We start from the raw sequence: 19,218 nt of genomic DNA, 5'->3' as shown, positions 1-19,218 counted from the left end.
TCCAGATGCTTCTACACCATTCTGACTGACAAGCATCTCTATCTCCTTCTATAAATAACAAAAATGCCAAAAATATCCTACAGCAAGTATTCCCGCACCAGTTTCCCTCCTGCTTCTCACAGCTGTGAAATGCTCTGTACTTAGTGAAAGTAACTCATCATTCAGCTAAAAAACAGTTCATTCTCCAAAATTCAGGTCTGCTCTACTCTGAGCTGACAATTTTAGGAAGTGTCCCCACATCCACTGCCAATTTGAGAACAAGCATCCCAAAGTCTCATTATGTGATCTTTATTTCTGCTAGGGCTCTCAATAATAGAAGTAGGGAGTATTTACCAGCTTTGCTAACCTAAGTCAGTGATTTCTGAAGTACAGCAAATCATTTATTTAAAGGTTTAATTTATCAACTTCATTGTCAATAAGATTATTTGAAAAATAGTTAAAAGTACTGTAGAATAAATATACTAGGAAAATTATCATGAATGTTAATTATAATTTAAAATAACATGTACACTCATGGTAAGTTGCTATCGACTACAAGTATTTTCAAAGTTTATTCACACTAATGTTACATTTAGAGTCAAAATATCAAAATCCAAATATTTTTTATAGTCAGTTATACTCTTTTTTAAAACTAGATAGGTTTAGATTTAATTTACATTTAAGGTATGTGTTGTTGCTTTTAGACATATCTTATATACTTTGAATATAATCTTACATTAAAACACTAATATTTATATTAATATTAAAATACTATTGCAGTAATATACTAATATTTTATTAATTAATCATCATTCACAGGAGTGATCTATTTTATGCTTTGCAAAATCAGATAATACATTGAATATAAACTACATTTATTTTTACCAACATTATAACCAATATTGCAAATCCAACTATCCGATATCACAGAAAAATCCATTGCAAATAAAAATCCAGTGTGAAAACAAACATTACTAAGGACTTCTTGAATGATAAGGCTGTGATTAATATTTAAACATGGAGAAACCTGCAGTATTCAAAAAAAACTTTGGGAAGTCATCACCATTTGAACCCTACAGCTCTCACTATTCTGAAAAATCTACTCTTGGGTATTGTCCGGCCCTTAAGGACAGAATTATGTATGGTCTTTACAAAAAGTCAGCAATGAAGCATAATTAAACATTTCAGGTTTTGTATGTTATATTTACATTTTTGTTCCCTTTATTAAAGAAAAATTGTTTAAGGGGAATTTATTTTGCTATGTTAAAAAAATACATGTATCATTAAAACCAAGGGATTTTTCCCTCTATAAATAGCACACCCCTCACTGAAATTTCACCCATGACACTTGATTGTTATTTTTTCATTTATGATCAATATGTTCCTACTTATGAAGACATACCCAACAAAACTCACTATGATCAATTTAGATGAGCTACTAAAAAATGCAAACATTGCTCAAGCTCAGAAGGTTTCCCAGAAGCTGATGGACAGGATGCATCCATCTAGTGAAAGGGAACCTCTCAGATCTTGGTTCTCCACAGGGAGACGGAGTGATACAGTCAGTTGTAAAGCAGAGATAGAAAGAATCAACTGAACAGTTAAGCACAGAAAAAGGTAAAGAACAACTGGTTCATGGAACAACTTCAGCCATTCTCTTTGCAGCTGAGTCCAGTGTCTAGTACAGACTGTGACCAAACCAGAGGAGATGGCAATGAATATTGCTGTTGCCCACCCTGCTGTTGAACCTCAGCATATGCCATAACATGACTGCTATGAATCACAGGAAACTGAATATGAGATTGTCTGCTGTTTGTACAGTAAGGAGAAGAAAAAGATCTACAATAAGGACAGAATTCTTTTCTCACTGGCAAAAAAAGGGATGAGAAAAATCCAACTTTCTTTTTAAGGTTACCAAAACATGACTCTATTTTCTAACATTTTTGTTTGTATCGTTGCCTGCACCATGGTACATGCAAAAATTATCCTGCATATCATGCTTCAAGATCAATATGCATGCAAACAATATGTGGCCTCTGGGCTTTTTTCTCTTACTTCCTGTAGTCTGAGAATTAGGATATTGCCACTAGCTACATCTGTTCTTAAAGGACTGCTAACTTATTTTCTGTGGGGTTGGCCATTAAATCCACAAAGACAGCATCATTGTTAAACTTGCAAACATATCATAAACATAAGATTTTTAGATGAATAACAAAATATTGCAGAAGCAATGTTGCTAAAGATCATATATATATTCCAGAACTCTTTGAGAATGAAAAAAATGCATTCAAATCATAAAAATCTACTTTCTTTTCCCTGGTAAATTAGGAAGTACTTTGATACATGTTGAATTACTGGGCTTTTCTGAGTACTTCAATGGCATTTCCTCTGAGTTTGTCTACTGTGTGTTTTTAATACTGGACAAATTTAGCTCTAATACAGACATTGATAAGAAGAACTTCTTGAGACATGAGGAAGAAGGAGTCATAAAAGCTGCAGTCTGGATAAGACTTTAAAAACAGCAAATGCAACCTCTTTAACTAATGTTAAAAAATATCTAATGTCAAATGTATCTGTGCTATTCCAGTGCCATTTCTGTGATGCCAGAGTCAATCCATTACACAGTTATTTTGTATTAGAATTTTTTGCTTTATCAGTATTATTTATTCTTACTCTTCCTCATTTTTACTATTCTTATTTGAAAACATAAAACAGTGTTCAAAAAACATCAAGGTGTGGCACTTGTGGAGCTGGTTTAGTGGTGAAGGTAGCAGTATTTGCTAAGCTAATAGTTTGGCTTCATGATCTTAGAGCTCTTTTTCAACCTTTATGATTATATAATTCTCTGAAAAAAGTTCTATTGGTTACCAAATCAAACCAGAACTTTAATAAAAGGAAAGTATGTCAAAAAAAAATCTTCTTTTCTTAGAAAAAAGTATTTATAGCTGGCAAAATCAAATTCTGTTGCAGAGCACAGAAATTTGATTTTGCAAAGGAACTCACAATTTTTAAAAGGTCATTTTTTTTAATAGAAGAAATAAAGATATCTACATTATACAAAAATGTTTCACAAAGTGGAAAAGAAACACATTTGACTAAACTATGTAAACTGCAATTTCAACTTTATATTTTCAAAATGAAACATTTTATTTGTATCCAGAAATATTGCTACAAACAAGTCTTATCCTCCTTTTTCTCTCTCTCTGGGCTGTGTTTTGTCATTAATGGCACGTGTTAGAATAATGATGTCAATCAACAAAATATTAATATTTACTCAGTTACTCAACTGAAGCATGTGATCATTCCTCAGTAAACATAAGAAGGTAGTAATAAGGGTACATATATAGTATATTTGATATATTGCAAATGTATGTCCAATTGACACCACGGTAACGTGTTCATGTAGAAATGCTGAACTACTTCTGTGTTTATTTGTGAGTTCCAAGATGATGATTAGATACTGAAAATCTGCATGTGTTAAACCTCCAAGATTCCTAGGCATCCTTGTTAGAACAGCTAACTGCTATTGCACATGTCAATAGTCAATATTACAAGATGGTTTCTCAGGAAAAGGACCTGTAAAACATGAGCAGTCAGTTTATTCTTTAAAAAATTTGTGAAGAAATTATATTTCAAAATATTACTGAAAAAATGCTTTGAAGAAGAAAAAAACAGCTTTATGATTCCTCAAATCACACTTTGAGACTCAAATATTTTAAAATGTTTCAATATTAAAATCACTTTTTTTTTCAGAGGATGCCAGATCTCTAAATACAATTGATATTTGTGATTTCTCCTAAACCTGAAGGGAGCCTACAGAAATGACAGAGTGAGAATATTTACAAGAGCATGGACAGGACAAGACAAATGGCTTCACACTGAAAGACAGCAAGTTTAGATTAGATATTAAGAAGAAGTTCTTTGTTATTAAGGTGGTGAATCACTGGCACCCATTGCCCAGAGAAGCTGTGGCTGCCCCATCCCTGGAAGCGCACAAGGCCAGGTCAGATGGGGCTTTGAGCCACCTGGTCTGGTGAAAGGTGTCTCTGTCTGTGCCAGGTGGGCTGGGACAAGATCATCTTTAAGGTCCTTTCCATAACAAACCATTCTATGATTCTCTGATTTTCCATGGACTATTCTACTGTTTCTACTGAATCATGTACAAAGCTCTTCATGTCTTCAGGGACTTACTGGAGTGCTGCTGCGTTTTCATGTTTTCTTCTTTTTTTTTAGTGAAAAATGAGGATAGCAGTAATTGCTTATCTTAATGGAAAGCTAAACAAGTTAGTAACTACCATTTCCACAGAAGTGGATATAAAATGACAGCAGTTTGTCAAGTGCAGAAAGGTTTTCCCTTGCATCCCTAATTAAAAATACACCTAGTTGAAATCCTCCATACGACTCTACCCTGAAATACATATAAATTATATTCTTCAATGTCTACATGTTGTCTTTTACCTAGTGAAATGGAATCAATGTGTGATATCTAAATTGGTATCACCTCTTCCATTTTTATCACATGGTCTCTTGGGAAGAGCTGTATCTAGCAATGTTTGATGGACAGCACAGACAAGACTGAAGTACTTCAATTAAAAAAAAAAAAAATCAGAGTTTATTTTACTAAGTACAAGCCAGGTGATACACCTTCTTTATTTTTAATGCTGAACAATTTGAAATAGGATTTTCCCAAATCTCCTTTTTGCTTGGTCCAAAAAGTAGTATTTTTGGCTATGTTACTCCAAGCATAATTCAGGGATTCCCTCAGTACAGTCATACATAGTAACTCTAGATATGATCAAGAGCAGTAAACATGACATGTGATAGGAGGTATATTTCAGACAGGAGATTTGGTTTATAAAAATAGTATTTTCTAGATCATAATTTTTGAATTAGAATATTTTTTCTGTCCAAATACGTTGGTTACGATCAGGAAATATACAAAACAAAAAAGCCAAACAAACCCTTGACCTTTTTGACTGGGATTATTTGAAAACATAATTCTGTCAAAGATTAAACATTTTCCCTAAGCCTACTCTTATTTTTATAACATAATAATCAGCACCTAATTTGCGCTGCAATACAAAACCCCTTAATTTTCCATTTCTCAACAAATTGTGCATGTTATTCACTTCAGCTGATAAAGTGACTTGTTGGTGAGTTTATGTCTAGCAAAAGCATTTATTTAAGAAATGAGGACCTCTAGTTCATGGTATCATAAACTCACCCATTCCTCTGATTTGAGAGCCCGCAAGAACCCTACATGAAAGTCCTTGTCTATATGAGATAAGCCAATTAAATAGTAAAAAGATGTAAAAATTGCATTCTTTAATGTGCCATGTTCAGACATCACAAAGTATTCCTGGAATTTCTATTATATTTTGGTATTGCAAAGTACAGTACACCTTACCCTCTCAGATTATTTCCTTTTGGGATTGAGAACTACAAAAATACTCCAGTGTAACAATTAATCTTCAAAGTCTGGAGAGTCTAAAGATCAAGGTAAATAAATCTGAAATATTGGAAAAATTATTAAACTGGAGCTCTGCCTTAGTTTCAAATGCTTAACTGCTGGAGACTTAAAATCAGGCAAGAAATCTTGAAATGTGCATGTAGAGCATAAGACTAACTGGTGAAACTTTCACTCAATGGGAATCATTGATTTTATCACTTAGAACTATCTTGTAAAGAGAATAACACCAAAGCAGGAAGGAGAGGGTCTGTAAGGATCAGATTCTAAGTTGGAGAAAGGGAAAAAGGGATGTGGGAGGGAGAAAAACACTTACTATTTTTTCTCTCACTGCTTCCACATGGTCAGTTCTTGGCAAAGGTGCTGTTTGAATAGGAATTTCTTCTTCCTGAGCTTTTTCAGTTTTCAAAACCTCTTGTGAAATCCCAGTTGTCAAATCCTCTTTCTTAACATCTTCTTGCTCCTTAGCTTGCAGTCCCTTATAAGGTGCTTCAACTTCTGCTTTCTGTTTAGCAACGTGGTCTTTAATCTCAGCTGTAATTTCTTCTTTTTTGTCTTCTGGATGTGGTGTGCTCTTTTCTGGGGGCACAGTTTCTTTATCTTCTTCCACTGTGCTTAGGGGCTTCTTTTGGTCTGCAGTTGTTGTTGCAGGAATTTTATTTGCTGAAGGTGTCTTTGACAATTTCCCTCGCTGAAGTTTTGTTTCCTCTTTCTGATCTTCCTCTTGGATTTTATCCACCGATCTAGTTTTCTTAATTTTTTCATGTTGAAGTTTTATATCTTCTTTCTGAATTCCATGTTGGATTTTATCAACTGAAGCTGCCTTTGGCAATTTTACCTCCTGAAGCTGTGCATCTTCCTTCCGAACTGCAGGTTGGATTTTGTCAGCTGACAGTGCCTTTGCCATTTTCATCTGTTGGAGTTTTGGGTCTTCTTTCTGAATTCCCTGCAAAATTTTGTCAGCTGAGGGTATCTTTGCCAATTTTGTCTCTTGAAGTTTTATGTCTTCCTTCTGAACTCCATGTAAAATTTTATCAGCTGAGGATGTTTTTGCCAGCTTTGCTTCTTGAAGTTTTTCATCCTCCTTCTGAACTTCATGCAAAACTCTGTCATAGGAGGCTGTCTTTGTCAGTCTTGTTTGCTGAATCCTTGGGTCTTCCTTCTGAGAAGCACGCTGGATTTTATCAGCTGAGGGAGTCTTGACAAGTTTTCCCTGCTTAGGTTTTGCATCTTCCCTTTGAACACCTTGCTGGATTTTATCAGCTGACAATGTTTTTTCCAATCTCCCCTGCTGAAGTTTTGGAGCTTCTTTCTGAATGCCTGGTTCTTCTTTCGGCTTTGCTGCTGCCAGAGTAGGCGGTGTGGAAGTCTTCTGAGGGGAATGTGAGACAGCAGGCATTGGCTGTTTTTGAGGAGGAGCAGGTGGTTTGGATGTTGGTTGTGAAGGGCCTGTTTTCGGAAGTGGCACCTTGCCCATATCTCCAAGTTGTCCTGACATTGCCCTTTGGGTCTGGCAGTTTAAGCACAGCCATTCCTGTACCTGTGATACAACAAACATATGAAGTTACTTATTTGAAAAAGTAACAATAAAATCATACAGTGTTTGCAGCTGATACAGTTGAATTCTTTCAATCTGAATGCTATGCATACTGGTAAGTTACTCTCTTTCTTTCCTGCTCTTGCAGGAAGATCCATAGCACCATTCCAGAAACGGAGCATGTCAGATTCCAGAAAGCCTAGATGAACAAATATAAAAAGACACTGTGAAAACTAACAGCAATGACATTTTTCCACAGTATTGATGACCTATATGTACAATGTTTGCTTACATATTTCTAACATATATTCCTTTCTAAAGCCTCTATGATCTATCAATAGGTCCCTATAATTTTGCAAATCTGAGAAAAAGGGGACCAACTGGCACTCATGACTCTCTGTATTTCTCTTCAGAAATCCCCTCTTGAAGTTTTGTATAAGTATCAGTGTATAAATTTATTATGGCTGTAACTCAACAGGAAGATCACCTCTCTGCTCACTTTACTGCTAAATCCTGGTTGCACACTGGCTTCTTTTACTCTTCTTCCCAGAAAATCAGAAAAAGGACAAGTGCTTCTATCTGTGCAAAAGATCTCGTTGCCAGTTGCCTAGCTACTATATGAGAGAAGTAATCACACTGTTTCCAGTGGGATTTGGTTTATAGTCCCTTTAAAATAGCAAAAGAAAATTTTAAGCACAGAAGGATACTGAAAGGAAAGAAAAAATCCAGACTCTTCTGGATACTAGAACAGCTAATGATGGTTTACTTCACTAATGCAAAATGAGCTTCACTGGTGGATAAGAGGTGTATACTGTACATTAAAATCTACATTTAAAATAGCTGATCAGCTATTTTTATAAGTGATATATAAATTACAAGAAACACAGATGATATGACAAAAATCTTAAGTAAGAAAAGCTCATATGGGCTAGTTTTATGGAAATGCAACTAAGGAGAGGCTATTTAATATATAAAATTTTCTGACAAATTTTCTTTCAGGCAAAGCAAGAATGCATGCATTTTCATTGAGGTCATCAAACAATTGCCTCGTGCATTTATTATTTTAATTTTTTAGAAATGACCAAACTAGTGAGTCCTAGTAATTGACACAAAAAATATTTATTAATAGTACCTGATAATATTGTCCCAGTAAATGCTGTTTATCAGCTGAATCAGCTGTCTCCCCTAACAGTTACTACATCCTTTGCAATTCCAAACTGAATGTGGCTCTGTATCAGACTATTAAATATAATTTAGGCTTAGTTTCTCTGTTGAAAAAAGCATTTAAACATAATCCTCCAGGACCTACTATCCTCCTCCATAGGACTTAAAGTGTTCCAACTACACATAATTTGTTTGGGGAGTACTAATTAAGATACATACATATATATCTTAATTATAAATTTATAATATAAATATAAACTTTTTTTTTAATGAATGTGCAAAATATAACTAGTTTTTCTTGAAGATACTACTCTTAGATGGGGTTATATGGAATTCTTATGATAGTTTCCTCTCTTTTCCTAGAAAACAGTATTGGAAGCCATAAATATCTTGTGCACTGTCTTTTATAAACTGAAAATAGAAGCAATGCTCCAGGAAACAAATTTGCCCCACAGAAAATCATGATATTATTATTAGAAGTCTGCAATGGACTAAAAATACCAGATAACATTGAGCATGAATAGACTACTGAAAAAAGATCCAATTACATAGTAGCTTTGATTGTTTTCTCATTAAATTTGTGAAGATCAATGTACAAAGTTGGTGAAATAATTGTCATAGTAATTTTTAAAAATTTATTGGAGGGCCCAAAAGATTTTAAACCCCCAAAAATGGGGCAGATTTTGCTTAATCCATTCAGCCTGAAAAATGCTCATTTCACAATTTAAGCAGAAATAATGCCATTATTATTTGTGGTAGTATAGCTTCAGTCAGCACACGACATGAGAATAAGACAGTACTTAAACGTATTAAGCTTCTCAGAATCTAGCCTTAGCCATCTTTAATTACATAAAAACCTAATGAAGTGGCTTCTGCCATGAAATAATCCATGGTTCAAAAAATTGCTTCTATACAGATATTCTTTATGAACATGTTAATCTATACTTAATTTCATGTTCTCTTTGCAGTACCATTTGTTTGACCTATATCCATATCCAGTTTCTAGGGTCTCTATGTTTGTTTCTTTTCTACCTACATTGGCTCTTCTCCTGGCTCTGCTGATCATACAGATCCCATCTAACACCTCTCAGCTGCAGCTTACTCACTGCTCATACACTTGCTCCTTCTCAGATTCATCGTCACTTCCCTTTCCCTCATTTAAATCATTCACAGACTCAGTGCTTTGAACTGCCTATAACAACTTTAGCAACTTTAGTAACAGTATTAAGTGTTTAAAACCCAAAACAGTTACCCAGTCACTGTTTCCATTGCTCACTGTCCCTATTTAGTATCTTTTCCCTGGAGTAAATTTCTGCAACTCAGGGACTATGCTTTGTGCTGAGCACATGATAGACCTCTTAAAAAGGAAAGTAATGACAACATGAGGAAAGGAATGTGATGATCAGCAGACTGGCAAAATGCACTAATTTTTGTCAAAAGATGGAACCACCAGTCTTGCCTCCCTGCCATACTGATGAATGTGATAGCAGGGAAATGAGCTGGAATTGTCCAGATATCCAGTGATTTAATGAACCTTATCATCGTCCTCTTGGACTTTTTCAGTATATGCATCTATTTACCAGTTTATTTTTCAGTGCTGCTGTATAGGCATTGCAAATACTACCCCCAAAGCTATAAGAGTTTCATATACTGGTTTATTTATTATCATGTGGAATTTGATCACAAAAGAGACCACAAAAATCTTCTTATAGTACCAGGCCTCTAGCTCCTGATTCTCTGTCAGAATGGTTCTCTAGAAAATCAAATTTTGTACCATGAAGTCATATGCCTCAGTTTTAGACTTGTCTTTTCCTCAGTTAACCTCATGCCCTGAATGCAAGCTTTTTCCTGAGGCTATCTCTTCAGTTAGCCTGTCAACCCAAATTTATTAGGACTTGGGAAATGGACATCATCTTTTAGCAATCTCCACTAGATAAAACTTCTTAGTTCTTTACAGAATTCTTCACACCCTTTGGTTCCTGAATTGGCAGTAGACACTATGATTGGCACTACAAGTGATACAAGTTCTTTAATACTCTGAATCCATGGCTCTCTCCCTATGTTTTCAGCAAACCTTACAACTCAGTATTGCTGGGCACAACAAAGTAGCTCTGTCACAATGTTCTCCTCACTCAATTTTGTAATAAACAAATGTCATTATGAAAAGGGCAGACATCTAACATTCATTGTGAATGTCTGTTTTTCAGTCATCAACCAAGAGCTCTGCCCTGCTTGTTACAGAATGGCCCTTTCTGTAAACAAAAGGAGTGAAGGAACTCTTGAAAGGCTCAGCTCAGAGGTTCAGGTTTCTGATTCAAGGCCTAGGCTGGTACAGCACAGCTGAGAGTCCTCAGCTCAGTTTTATGGAGAAAAAGGCTGCTGAGATGGTATTTTAGAGAAAGCCAGGTGATGTAAGAAAATGTAAAAAAAAAAATAAAAAAGAGTAAAACCACATAGTGTCACAGGGAGAAAAATTCAGGAAAAAATATACTGACATGAAGAGGTACAAAGCCAAAAGGAAAATACAGAGAAGCGGATGGTAACAACCCAGCAGTCACAAAGGTTGGCTTGTATGTTCCAAGGCGGTGGAGAAGTTGATGCTTGCTGACCTGACTGGTGACTGTCTGGCCAGCAGACACCATTCAAGGGCCTCACTGAGGTGGTGAATATTTTAATATTAACAGCTCTTCATTGCTATCTGTCTGCTGTGTGTATTCATCCACAAATCACTCTGTAGTCCTCAAGTGTGTACATCTTCCTTGCTGTGTCCCTCTGCCTGTGGTAAACATTGCCTGAACAAAAGAGTGCAGAGAGGGAAGCCCACATTCCCATCTAGAAAGGGAATGCTGGCCTCAGCACTTCTTTGGGATGTGTGATCCACAAATTCAAATCCCACACAAACTGAGGACTAAGATCTCCTACCTCTAGGGGAAATATTCAAACTGCTAGACCTACATATAGAAAAGTTACCATTGATGTTGCATAGAGAAACATAAATATTCAGAGCATGACCACCAAATCAGACAGTAGATCTGGCAGAAGGAAAAAATGCAAAAATAAAATACTGAAATCCCACACTTTCTCTATCCAAACAGTGGTAAGCAGTCAGGAGGTAACTGTCTAAAAGCAGCCAGTTTGGCAGAGACAGGGTCTACAGTGGAGCCTCTATGGCATCCAGAATTAGAAAAATTGCAGAAAGGTTTTCACAGATACAGTGTCTGTGGAGGTCACAGGCAGTTTTCCAGGCTCATTCTCCTGAATTTACACATAAATTTTGTCTAAAACGTCACTTAGGAACTTAAACTTATTTTTGGATCCCACCCCAAGTGGAGAAATTATGTGCAAACAAATGCTTAGTCAGATGGCTGATTTTTTGAAAAAAAGGTTAGAAAAAATCGGCTAATTTAACCTAGGGAAACGAATCCCACAAGTATGACTTATATGGGAGGAAAGGTATATTGGCTGCAAACCAAATGGATATTAATTGTCCATGGACAAATTTAGCTTTGAAATTAGAAGACCTTCCTTGCCATTAGTGATTTGAAGTTTGGAATACAATACAATAGGAGCGTGGTACAGAGAAACACAGTTAATTTCAATATATGATGTGATTGCCAACAAAATCACTCAGCGATTCATGAAATCCTACCAGTTTTTAAAACTGCATTTCTGTAATAGCACTCATGAGCAGAATGCATTATATCATTAGCATTAAATACATTCACAGAATTTAGTTTACTTTAAACATCAAGGTGTCCTTTGGCCACCAAAGAGAGATCATAGGAATCCCCAAAAACTGGTTCAGATGAATTTAAAGCATCAAATTAGAAAAAAAAAAATTAGTAAGAATCCCTGCAGAATGAAGAAGTTTGGCAACAGAAGGAAGAAGGGATTACCTTTTTAGTTTAAGAATGCTTTTTTTATTTGCTGAAGTGCAACCAAGATGAGATTATTATCTGAACAATGCAAAACAAAGTACCATCTCTTATCTTTTTCTTAGATAAAGAGTTTCAGTATGTGATTGACGAAGACCAAGTTATCTCAGCCTCTCATTATTGTTACAAATTGCTAAGTTTACTTACAAGCCATCACAACTATGAAATAAAATAAGGTATTTTCAATGATCTCTTTTTCTTCCACACCAAGCGATACATGAAGATAGTTGTAAATACTGCAGCAGAGTAGCAGAAAAATACAGAGGAATCAGTGTTTCTCCCATATGTCAGGAATTATCTGCTCCTTAACTTTAATAGGGTTAGGACTGCTGAATATTTCACTCAATTACATACAGATGAAATACAGAATATGACAACACAAAGATGACCTACTTCTTCAAGTGATAGCAATTCTGAAATGTGTATACCCTTACCTTACCTCAAGATACATCTTAGCACCTTCAGAAAAAGCTCAAATTTTTGTGAATTTTCAGCAACCGCTCTATTGGATGGGAATTTTTATTTTAGCAATTCAATTTAATAGATAATGAGATTTTTATGTGTATAGTGTCTGTGTGTACCTTAGTTTCCCTTAGTTATTTTGCTGAAGTCCCTTAGAGGCCTAGAATTATGCTGTCAATAATAGAATAATAGAACGTACCCCTAGCGTACATCTACACCATCACAGATGCAAAAGAATGAAAGCTGTGGAGAAATAACTTTTTTTTTATTGAGGAGGGGGAACATCACTGTATTTGTTTTTACTCTGCATCTACCTGCACTGTAATATGTTTGTTGCTTCTTTTTATGCATCATTATAACAAGATGACTAAAAGTCATCCTTTGTATTGGCAGGTTGAGCTCTAGGGGTGCTGTTGCCCAAAGCAAAGGCATGACCCTTCCTCCTCAGGCTTACACAGAGAAATTTCCATCAAGCTTTACTTTACTACCCCTGGTGACCACTTCTTCTGTTACCATGGCAAAAACAACCTCAGTGAAAGAAAAAACAATAAAGTGGATATGGGCATCATTCAAAGGCCAATCTTTTGTTTATTAAGCATTTAAGATATTTTTAATATTGATTTTTACAATAAAATACACATGAAAATCAGCTTACTGTTCTTACAAATAAATGACAATAGAATCTTTTTATTAAGCAGTCTTCTCATCTCCAAAGTCCCGAATCTCAGGACCAATCTCAGAGTGGTTTCAGCTTTATTTTGGAATCTCATTTCACTCATAAAAGCCACTGCAGGTAGAGAATTTACTTGCAGGATAAGAAGATAATAGTCACATTCATAAACATATTTCAGTGTATATCTGAAAATCAGAGTCAGATAAACATTGTTGCTGTGACATTCTCTTTCACAGGTTCTTTTAAGGAGATTCCCAATTAAATGACTGAAGAATTTCAGTTTGCTTGCATACGTGACAAATGACCACGCTGTTGTACATTAATGAATAGCAGCATATGACCTCCACTGATGCTATTATTAACTTGCTTTGATAGAATTGTAGTTCTTAAAGATGTCTGTAGATCATATAGACCAAAGAAATCCAAGGTTGTGTTAGTGTCTGAAGTCATAATTTTATGGTTAAAAATACAGCTTTATTAAATAGTTATTTTATAAACCAGTTCAGTCAGAGCTTTAAAAATATTAGGCTGCTGTAATCCTTTCTGGCTAGATGTAGATGTTGAGATGCCTCACTAAGCTCCTTTGTACCCTTTATTACAACAGTCTCAAAGAGTAACTGTTTTCTGTACCTCCCAGAAGCTGAATCACTATTCCCCACACAACGGGTCAGCAGAATATGTGAGTATTCCCATCGCATCATCGCTATTATTTGTTCTGAACTGAAAAAATGTCTAGTGTCACAGATGGCACTAAAACAACAAACAACACCATCCCCTGAAGAGTTTGTGGTCTATTCAATTCTGTGTTCAGGGCTGACCTCTTACAGACAGTCTAGAGAAAATTGTTTTTGTTCAAAAACAATAGTTTAGCTATGGAACTAGGCTCTGTAGCAAAAAGGAGAACTGTTCTTTTTATTACATGTCACTATGTATATTTAGTTATAAACTACAAATGCAACCTTTCTCTCTGAACCTTAACGGGTCGTATATGCAAACACCTTAAACTTAAAAGTAAAAACTTTTTAATTTGGTCATCCCCAATAGAAATACAGAGACAACTGATATATATCATTGCTCTGAAAAGTCACTTTTGCATTTTGTTTGCTCTTGCAAATCAGATAATCCTAAAACTAACATGTATAGTTCACCCCAACAATATGGTTTGCAAAACCAAAAATCTCTGCTAAGACAGATCGAAATGTGTCTGTCTTTTGTCCCCATTTTATCTACTAATGCATTAATTGTTTTATGAAGAGAGATCTGCATGCTTCAAGTAAAATGCTATGAACAAAGATGTCAATACTTAAAGATTAAAAGGAGATTCTTTAATTTCGTTTTTTTAAACTCCTAGCTCCATCCAGTCTCATCTAACCTAAATTTTAAATACTTAACTGAGGAGCTAAAGTTATGGCCCTGGCTGCTCAAATTCATTCAGGAGACTATGGGATGTTGTCCCCAGATATGAACAGTGTTGGTGGTCTGACTATTGTATCTACTCCTGATTAGGGAGAGGGCCTGCAGCAAACTGTGCTCCACACAGACCTCACTTCAAGGATGAATCTGAGATTTGCTCAGACCCTACAATAAAGTCCAACGATAAACCTTTCTTAAAATAGTAGCCTGAAGAAAGGACCTAAATCTGTAATCTGATACTTAAATAAATGGTCTGATATTTGAAAGCTCTAAATAGCTGAAGACACTTCCACTGACTCCCATTTTTCAGTTCGTCTCTTCATCTTTTTAATCAGAATCACAGTGTACATATCTGTTTTATCACTTATGTTTATTTTACATGACTTTATCATTTCAGTTTATTAGCAGTGATTTATGTATAATGTTTGCATTCAGTGTCATGTGAATGATATCGGAATCCTTTAGGTGCTTGAAAATGAGGGGGACAGGCAAGGAAACAAGCAGACAGAAAAATGGAGGATAATTCATAGTCAAGAAAACACACTATTCTCGAGGAAGAGAACACAGGTCCAGCAGAAAGTGAAGGAAAGTCCCTTACCTGGCTTTGGAAAATGATACGAATTATAAGCTACAGATACAGTAAGAAGTTTGCATGTAATCATTTTCTGATACACTGGCAGCTGCCAGGACAATAACGAGATAAAAGAAGTAAACAAAGGAAATATACATGGCATCTGTGCAGAATGACCATGGCTTTGTGTGATATGGTACAAGCTGAGAAGCACACAGGCCTTCCAGCAGCTTCTTGAGCTCTTCCCAATGGACATCTCTCCTAAACACCTACAATGAGGAGGTGAAAAACCATACAGGCCTCCCTGCCATGGGCAGTGTGCAGAGATGGCAGAGCATCAGAGCACAGAAATAGTCACTGCCTGGTTTTGCAACATATGGGGCAGAATAAAATTTTAGCACTAGGTGTGGCCACTTTCACTGATAAGAGGCAAATTCCCAAGCTTTGAGGCAATGCAGTACAAAGTCTAGGGAAAGGCAAAGGCAGAGATGAGGTGCAGGTGCAAAAGGAAGCAACAAGCTTTTTAGTCTCCTGGCTTCATCCTCCTTCGAGGTTTCTGCTGATCAGCTCTCAGGAAGACTGTGGTGACATGCTTTAAGTGACAATAATCTTTTCTGCATGTCCTGCTCATTGTTTTGACCTTGCACTTTCCTGCCTACAATTCTGCCCTTGTGCCACCACACGACAGAAAATATTGGAAAGATTGTCTTAAAAAGGAATATGCCATTTAGTCAGCAAGAAAATCCTGTCAAAAATTGTAAGTCCAAAAAGGGGAGCATGCTGTGTTCTCCCATAGTTTGGCAAACACTCACAAGAAGAATTAAAAATAAAACACTTTTCTTGTGAAACTTCAGACTAATATTCAATAAAAATTCTTCTCAATATTTCGTACAGAAACATGAGCACAATCTATTTAAAAGCATCACATACTGTAATGCTACAGTATGACTTAAAGAAGATGTTTTCTTGGTGTTTAATGTGCAAATAAATCCTATATACTCCAGCAATCACACACATAAGAAGCTTGAGTTTACTTTCAAGAAACACCATAAAATTATGCAAAGAAAATACCAAATAATCGAAACCCACGTAAATCTGCCCAGAACAAAAGTACTGCTAATTCTCAATATAAATACTAAATATAAGAGGAAAAGGCAGATCTTAACTTCTAGGAAAAAGAAAAAAAAAAACAAACTGCGAAATGTGGAGACTTTATTTTTCTGTCTCGTTAGTGTCAATAAAGATGTCATAGCTCCTTGGAAGAAAGGGCAAGCCCCCAAAATATTGAATTGAACTACAGCGGGAGTACTCCATTTCCCAATGGACTTGCAATGCAAGTAATAGACACATTACACTTGAAAATCATTTGGTTTACCCTTCTAAAATTAAGTTCTTCACGTCTCAAAATACACACAGTACTGCTTTAATGACTACAGAGTGGGAAAAAAAGCCTACACAGATAGCATGAAATGAAGTGCCTCCAAAATTAACTCCTTGCATTCCTTAGTCACACTTTCACTTTGTTTTGCTATCTTGAGAAGGAAGAAGAATCCTCTCAAAGCAACTACTCAGCTCAGGTTTAATACTAATTACACAATTACTTATACAGTTTATCTGATTCAGAATTTCTCCTTGATGAGAAGACAGAGGATGCCTTCATACATCTTCAAAAATTTTTCATGAAAAGGGCAAATCCATAATTTTACAGTCATGTATGCATGAGTGATACACAGACAGACATCTACACACATACACATGTATGCAGCACACAGGAAGCCAAACAAACTTACTCACTATAGTCACAGAGTTTTACATCCAGAAGGGGCCATTATTCTCAACAGATTTGATTCTTTAATGCCAAAATGCTTCTAGTTTCACCAGAGTTTTCTATTCTCAACCTTTCAGCATTTCTTAGAAAGATAATCAAATGTATGGGGTGGAAACGTCTCTCTCTTCAAAGATTATTGGTCCAATAATTTCTCTATCCATTGAATTTTTTTTTATGTGTTGGCATAAAAATACAAAAAAAGCTAGAGATAATATGAATTTTAATTATACTTACCTTTCTAAAGAAGCACACCAAAGCTTTAAAGATATAATCTTTAAAGGAAGTGACGCAAGACCAAGATGCATGTGATACAAGCTCAGCATTTTCCCACAACATGTAGCCAAACTGTAAATGGGTGTAAGTGGGACTCACAGTCCCTTTTGGCAACAAGTATCACAGTTACTTTGTCAAGAAAATAGCTTTTGGTTTAAACTACATAAAACTCTGTAACAATAATGTTAAAAATATAATAAATACGGCTCTACTTTGAAATCACACATTTTCTATTTATATTTATTGTATTATTATTATTATTACTATTATTATACACAATGTATTCATGCTTAATATTTTTCTACCTTATGTCAGGTTTGAAAAACCTTATTCTTGTGGTTAATACTTGTATCATTCTTACAATGTCAGCAGAAAATGCATGGAAGCTTAACTTTTATCTTGAAAGCATGGCCTGTCTTGAAGCATGTTTTAAAAGAGTATTTGATGCTAAAGTGTTCCTAGTAAAAATTTTAGATAAATTGAAAATTATTGAAGAGTTTTAGAAATATTTTAAAATACTTTTAATGTAAAGTGTTACTGGGTTCCAAAGTTAACTGCTCTTTTTTATTCTGTCATTTCAGAAGCAAACATATATCTTACTTTAGTTCTACACCCAAAATACTCACATCTGTCACAAAAACAAACAATTTTAATTCTCCAAACCTTGGACTGAATTCTAAATTTTTATGCCTTATTAAAAAAACTCAAAATGCCAAAAAATAACCGTTAACATAAATAGAAAATAAACAAATAAGAGCAACATTCATTTGAAGTTTTATGTTGTCAAATGTGTTGCTGTTATTCAAAATAGACAGATCTTATTTTCTCATTAAAAGTCAATTTTCAAGTCTTAATTAATTTTGAAGCATTTTCTCAATCGTTGAAACCCTCTTTTAAAGAACCTGTTTACATCAGAGATAACATGATTCCATCCTCAGTCTTCCAGGATGAGTGATATTACTGTCAGCTTCTAATTAATTTAATTGTATGTTCTCTTATAAGTCAAGAACAAACATCTGGAGATAAAAATGACAGAGAAGTCAATAGCTCTCAGTGGTTTGATGAAAAAGGAAAAGTTAAAAAAAAAAAAAACCAACAAAAACCAAAGCAAAAAACCTCCCAAAAAGCCCACCCCAAAGCCCTAAACTTCCTCCTTCAAAAGTTTTGTATTACTTTCTTTCTTCCTTTCTTCTCTCCATTCATATGGGGGTGGCAGGGGGGAAAGAGAAAAAAAAAGGAGATGGAAAAGAAGCTGAACAGCATTTTTTTTTTTTTTTTTGCTGGAAAAAGATTGTAAATGAAAAATTTTGTTCATCTGTGTTCTCTAGGCTATGAAAGCCCATACATGGCCAATGGAATTCTGATGATTAAAGTGAGGGTCTTACTCAGGTAGCACCTCCACAAAATGTTACAACCACTTTTATTGTTCTTTTATTCTTCTTCAGAGACAGTTTTCTGCTGTTTATAACCCCTCCACTCACCTCAGGATACTCGTATAAGGAATGGTCTAAACCCAATGAAATAGCATTTTACAAAAAAACCCAAATGTCCCAAAACAAAACAGCGGAACGGATTTTGTTGGTGATCTCTAAATCTCCTTATTTTTCTAAAATTATAACTATTTCAACACCCCCCCCCCCAAAAAAACCAAAAAAGAATGAAATAAACCAAGCCAGGCAACCAAACAACCAACAAAACCCACCCAAACCAATCAAAGCAAAAATACCCATCTCCACTGCCAAAAAAAACCCCCAAAACCAAAACAAAGAAAAAAAACACAACAGCATTTTGGTAAAACTATTCAAAATAATTTTTTAGTTCTTGGCTTTGTGACACCTGAACAATGTAGCTACTTCATTACCACCTTCACTCATAATTTTTAAAACCAGGATATAATTTGGGTTTTTTTCTTCTAA

General features: G+C 35.3%; 1 protein-coding gene across 9 annotated transcripts in view; it reads right to left on the bottom strand.

Annotated features, from left to right (window-relative positions):
* PCLO (piccolo presynaptic cytomatrix protein) overlaps positions 1-19,218 on the bottom strand; it is a 326,540-nt gene that overhangs the window by 178,040 nt on the left and 129,282 nt on the right. For all 9 annotated transcript variants that reach the window (XM_039571469.1, XM_039571467.1, XM_039571460.1 and 6 more), the window contains exon 4: positions 5,763-6,986. In XM_039571469.1, the coding sequence (XP_039427403.1) occupies positions 5,763-6,986 (1,224 nt within the window). The remainder of the gene's footprint in view (positions 1-5,762; positions 6,987-19,218) is intronic.

Source organism: Corvus cornix, chromosome 1A (genome assembly GCF_000738735.6).
Source record: "Corvus cornix cornix isolate S_Up_H32 chromosome 1A, ASM73873v5, whole genome shotgun sequence".
In the NCBI taxonomy this organism is placed as follows: domain Eukaryota; kingdom Metazoa; phylum Chordata; class Aves; order Passeriformes; family Corvidae; genus Corvus; species Corvus cornix.
This window is presented reverse-complemented; position numbering and strand designations above follow the sequence as displayed.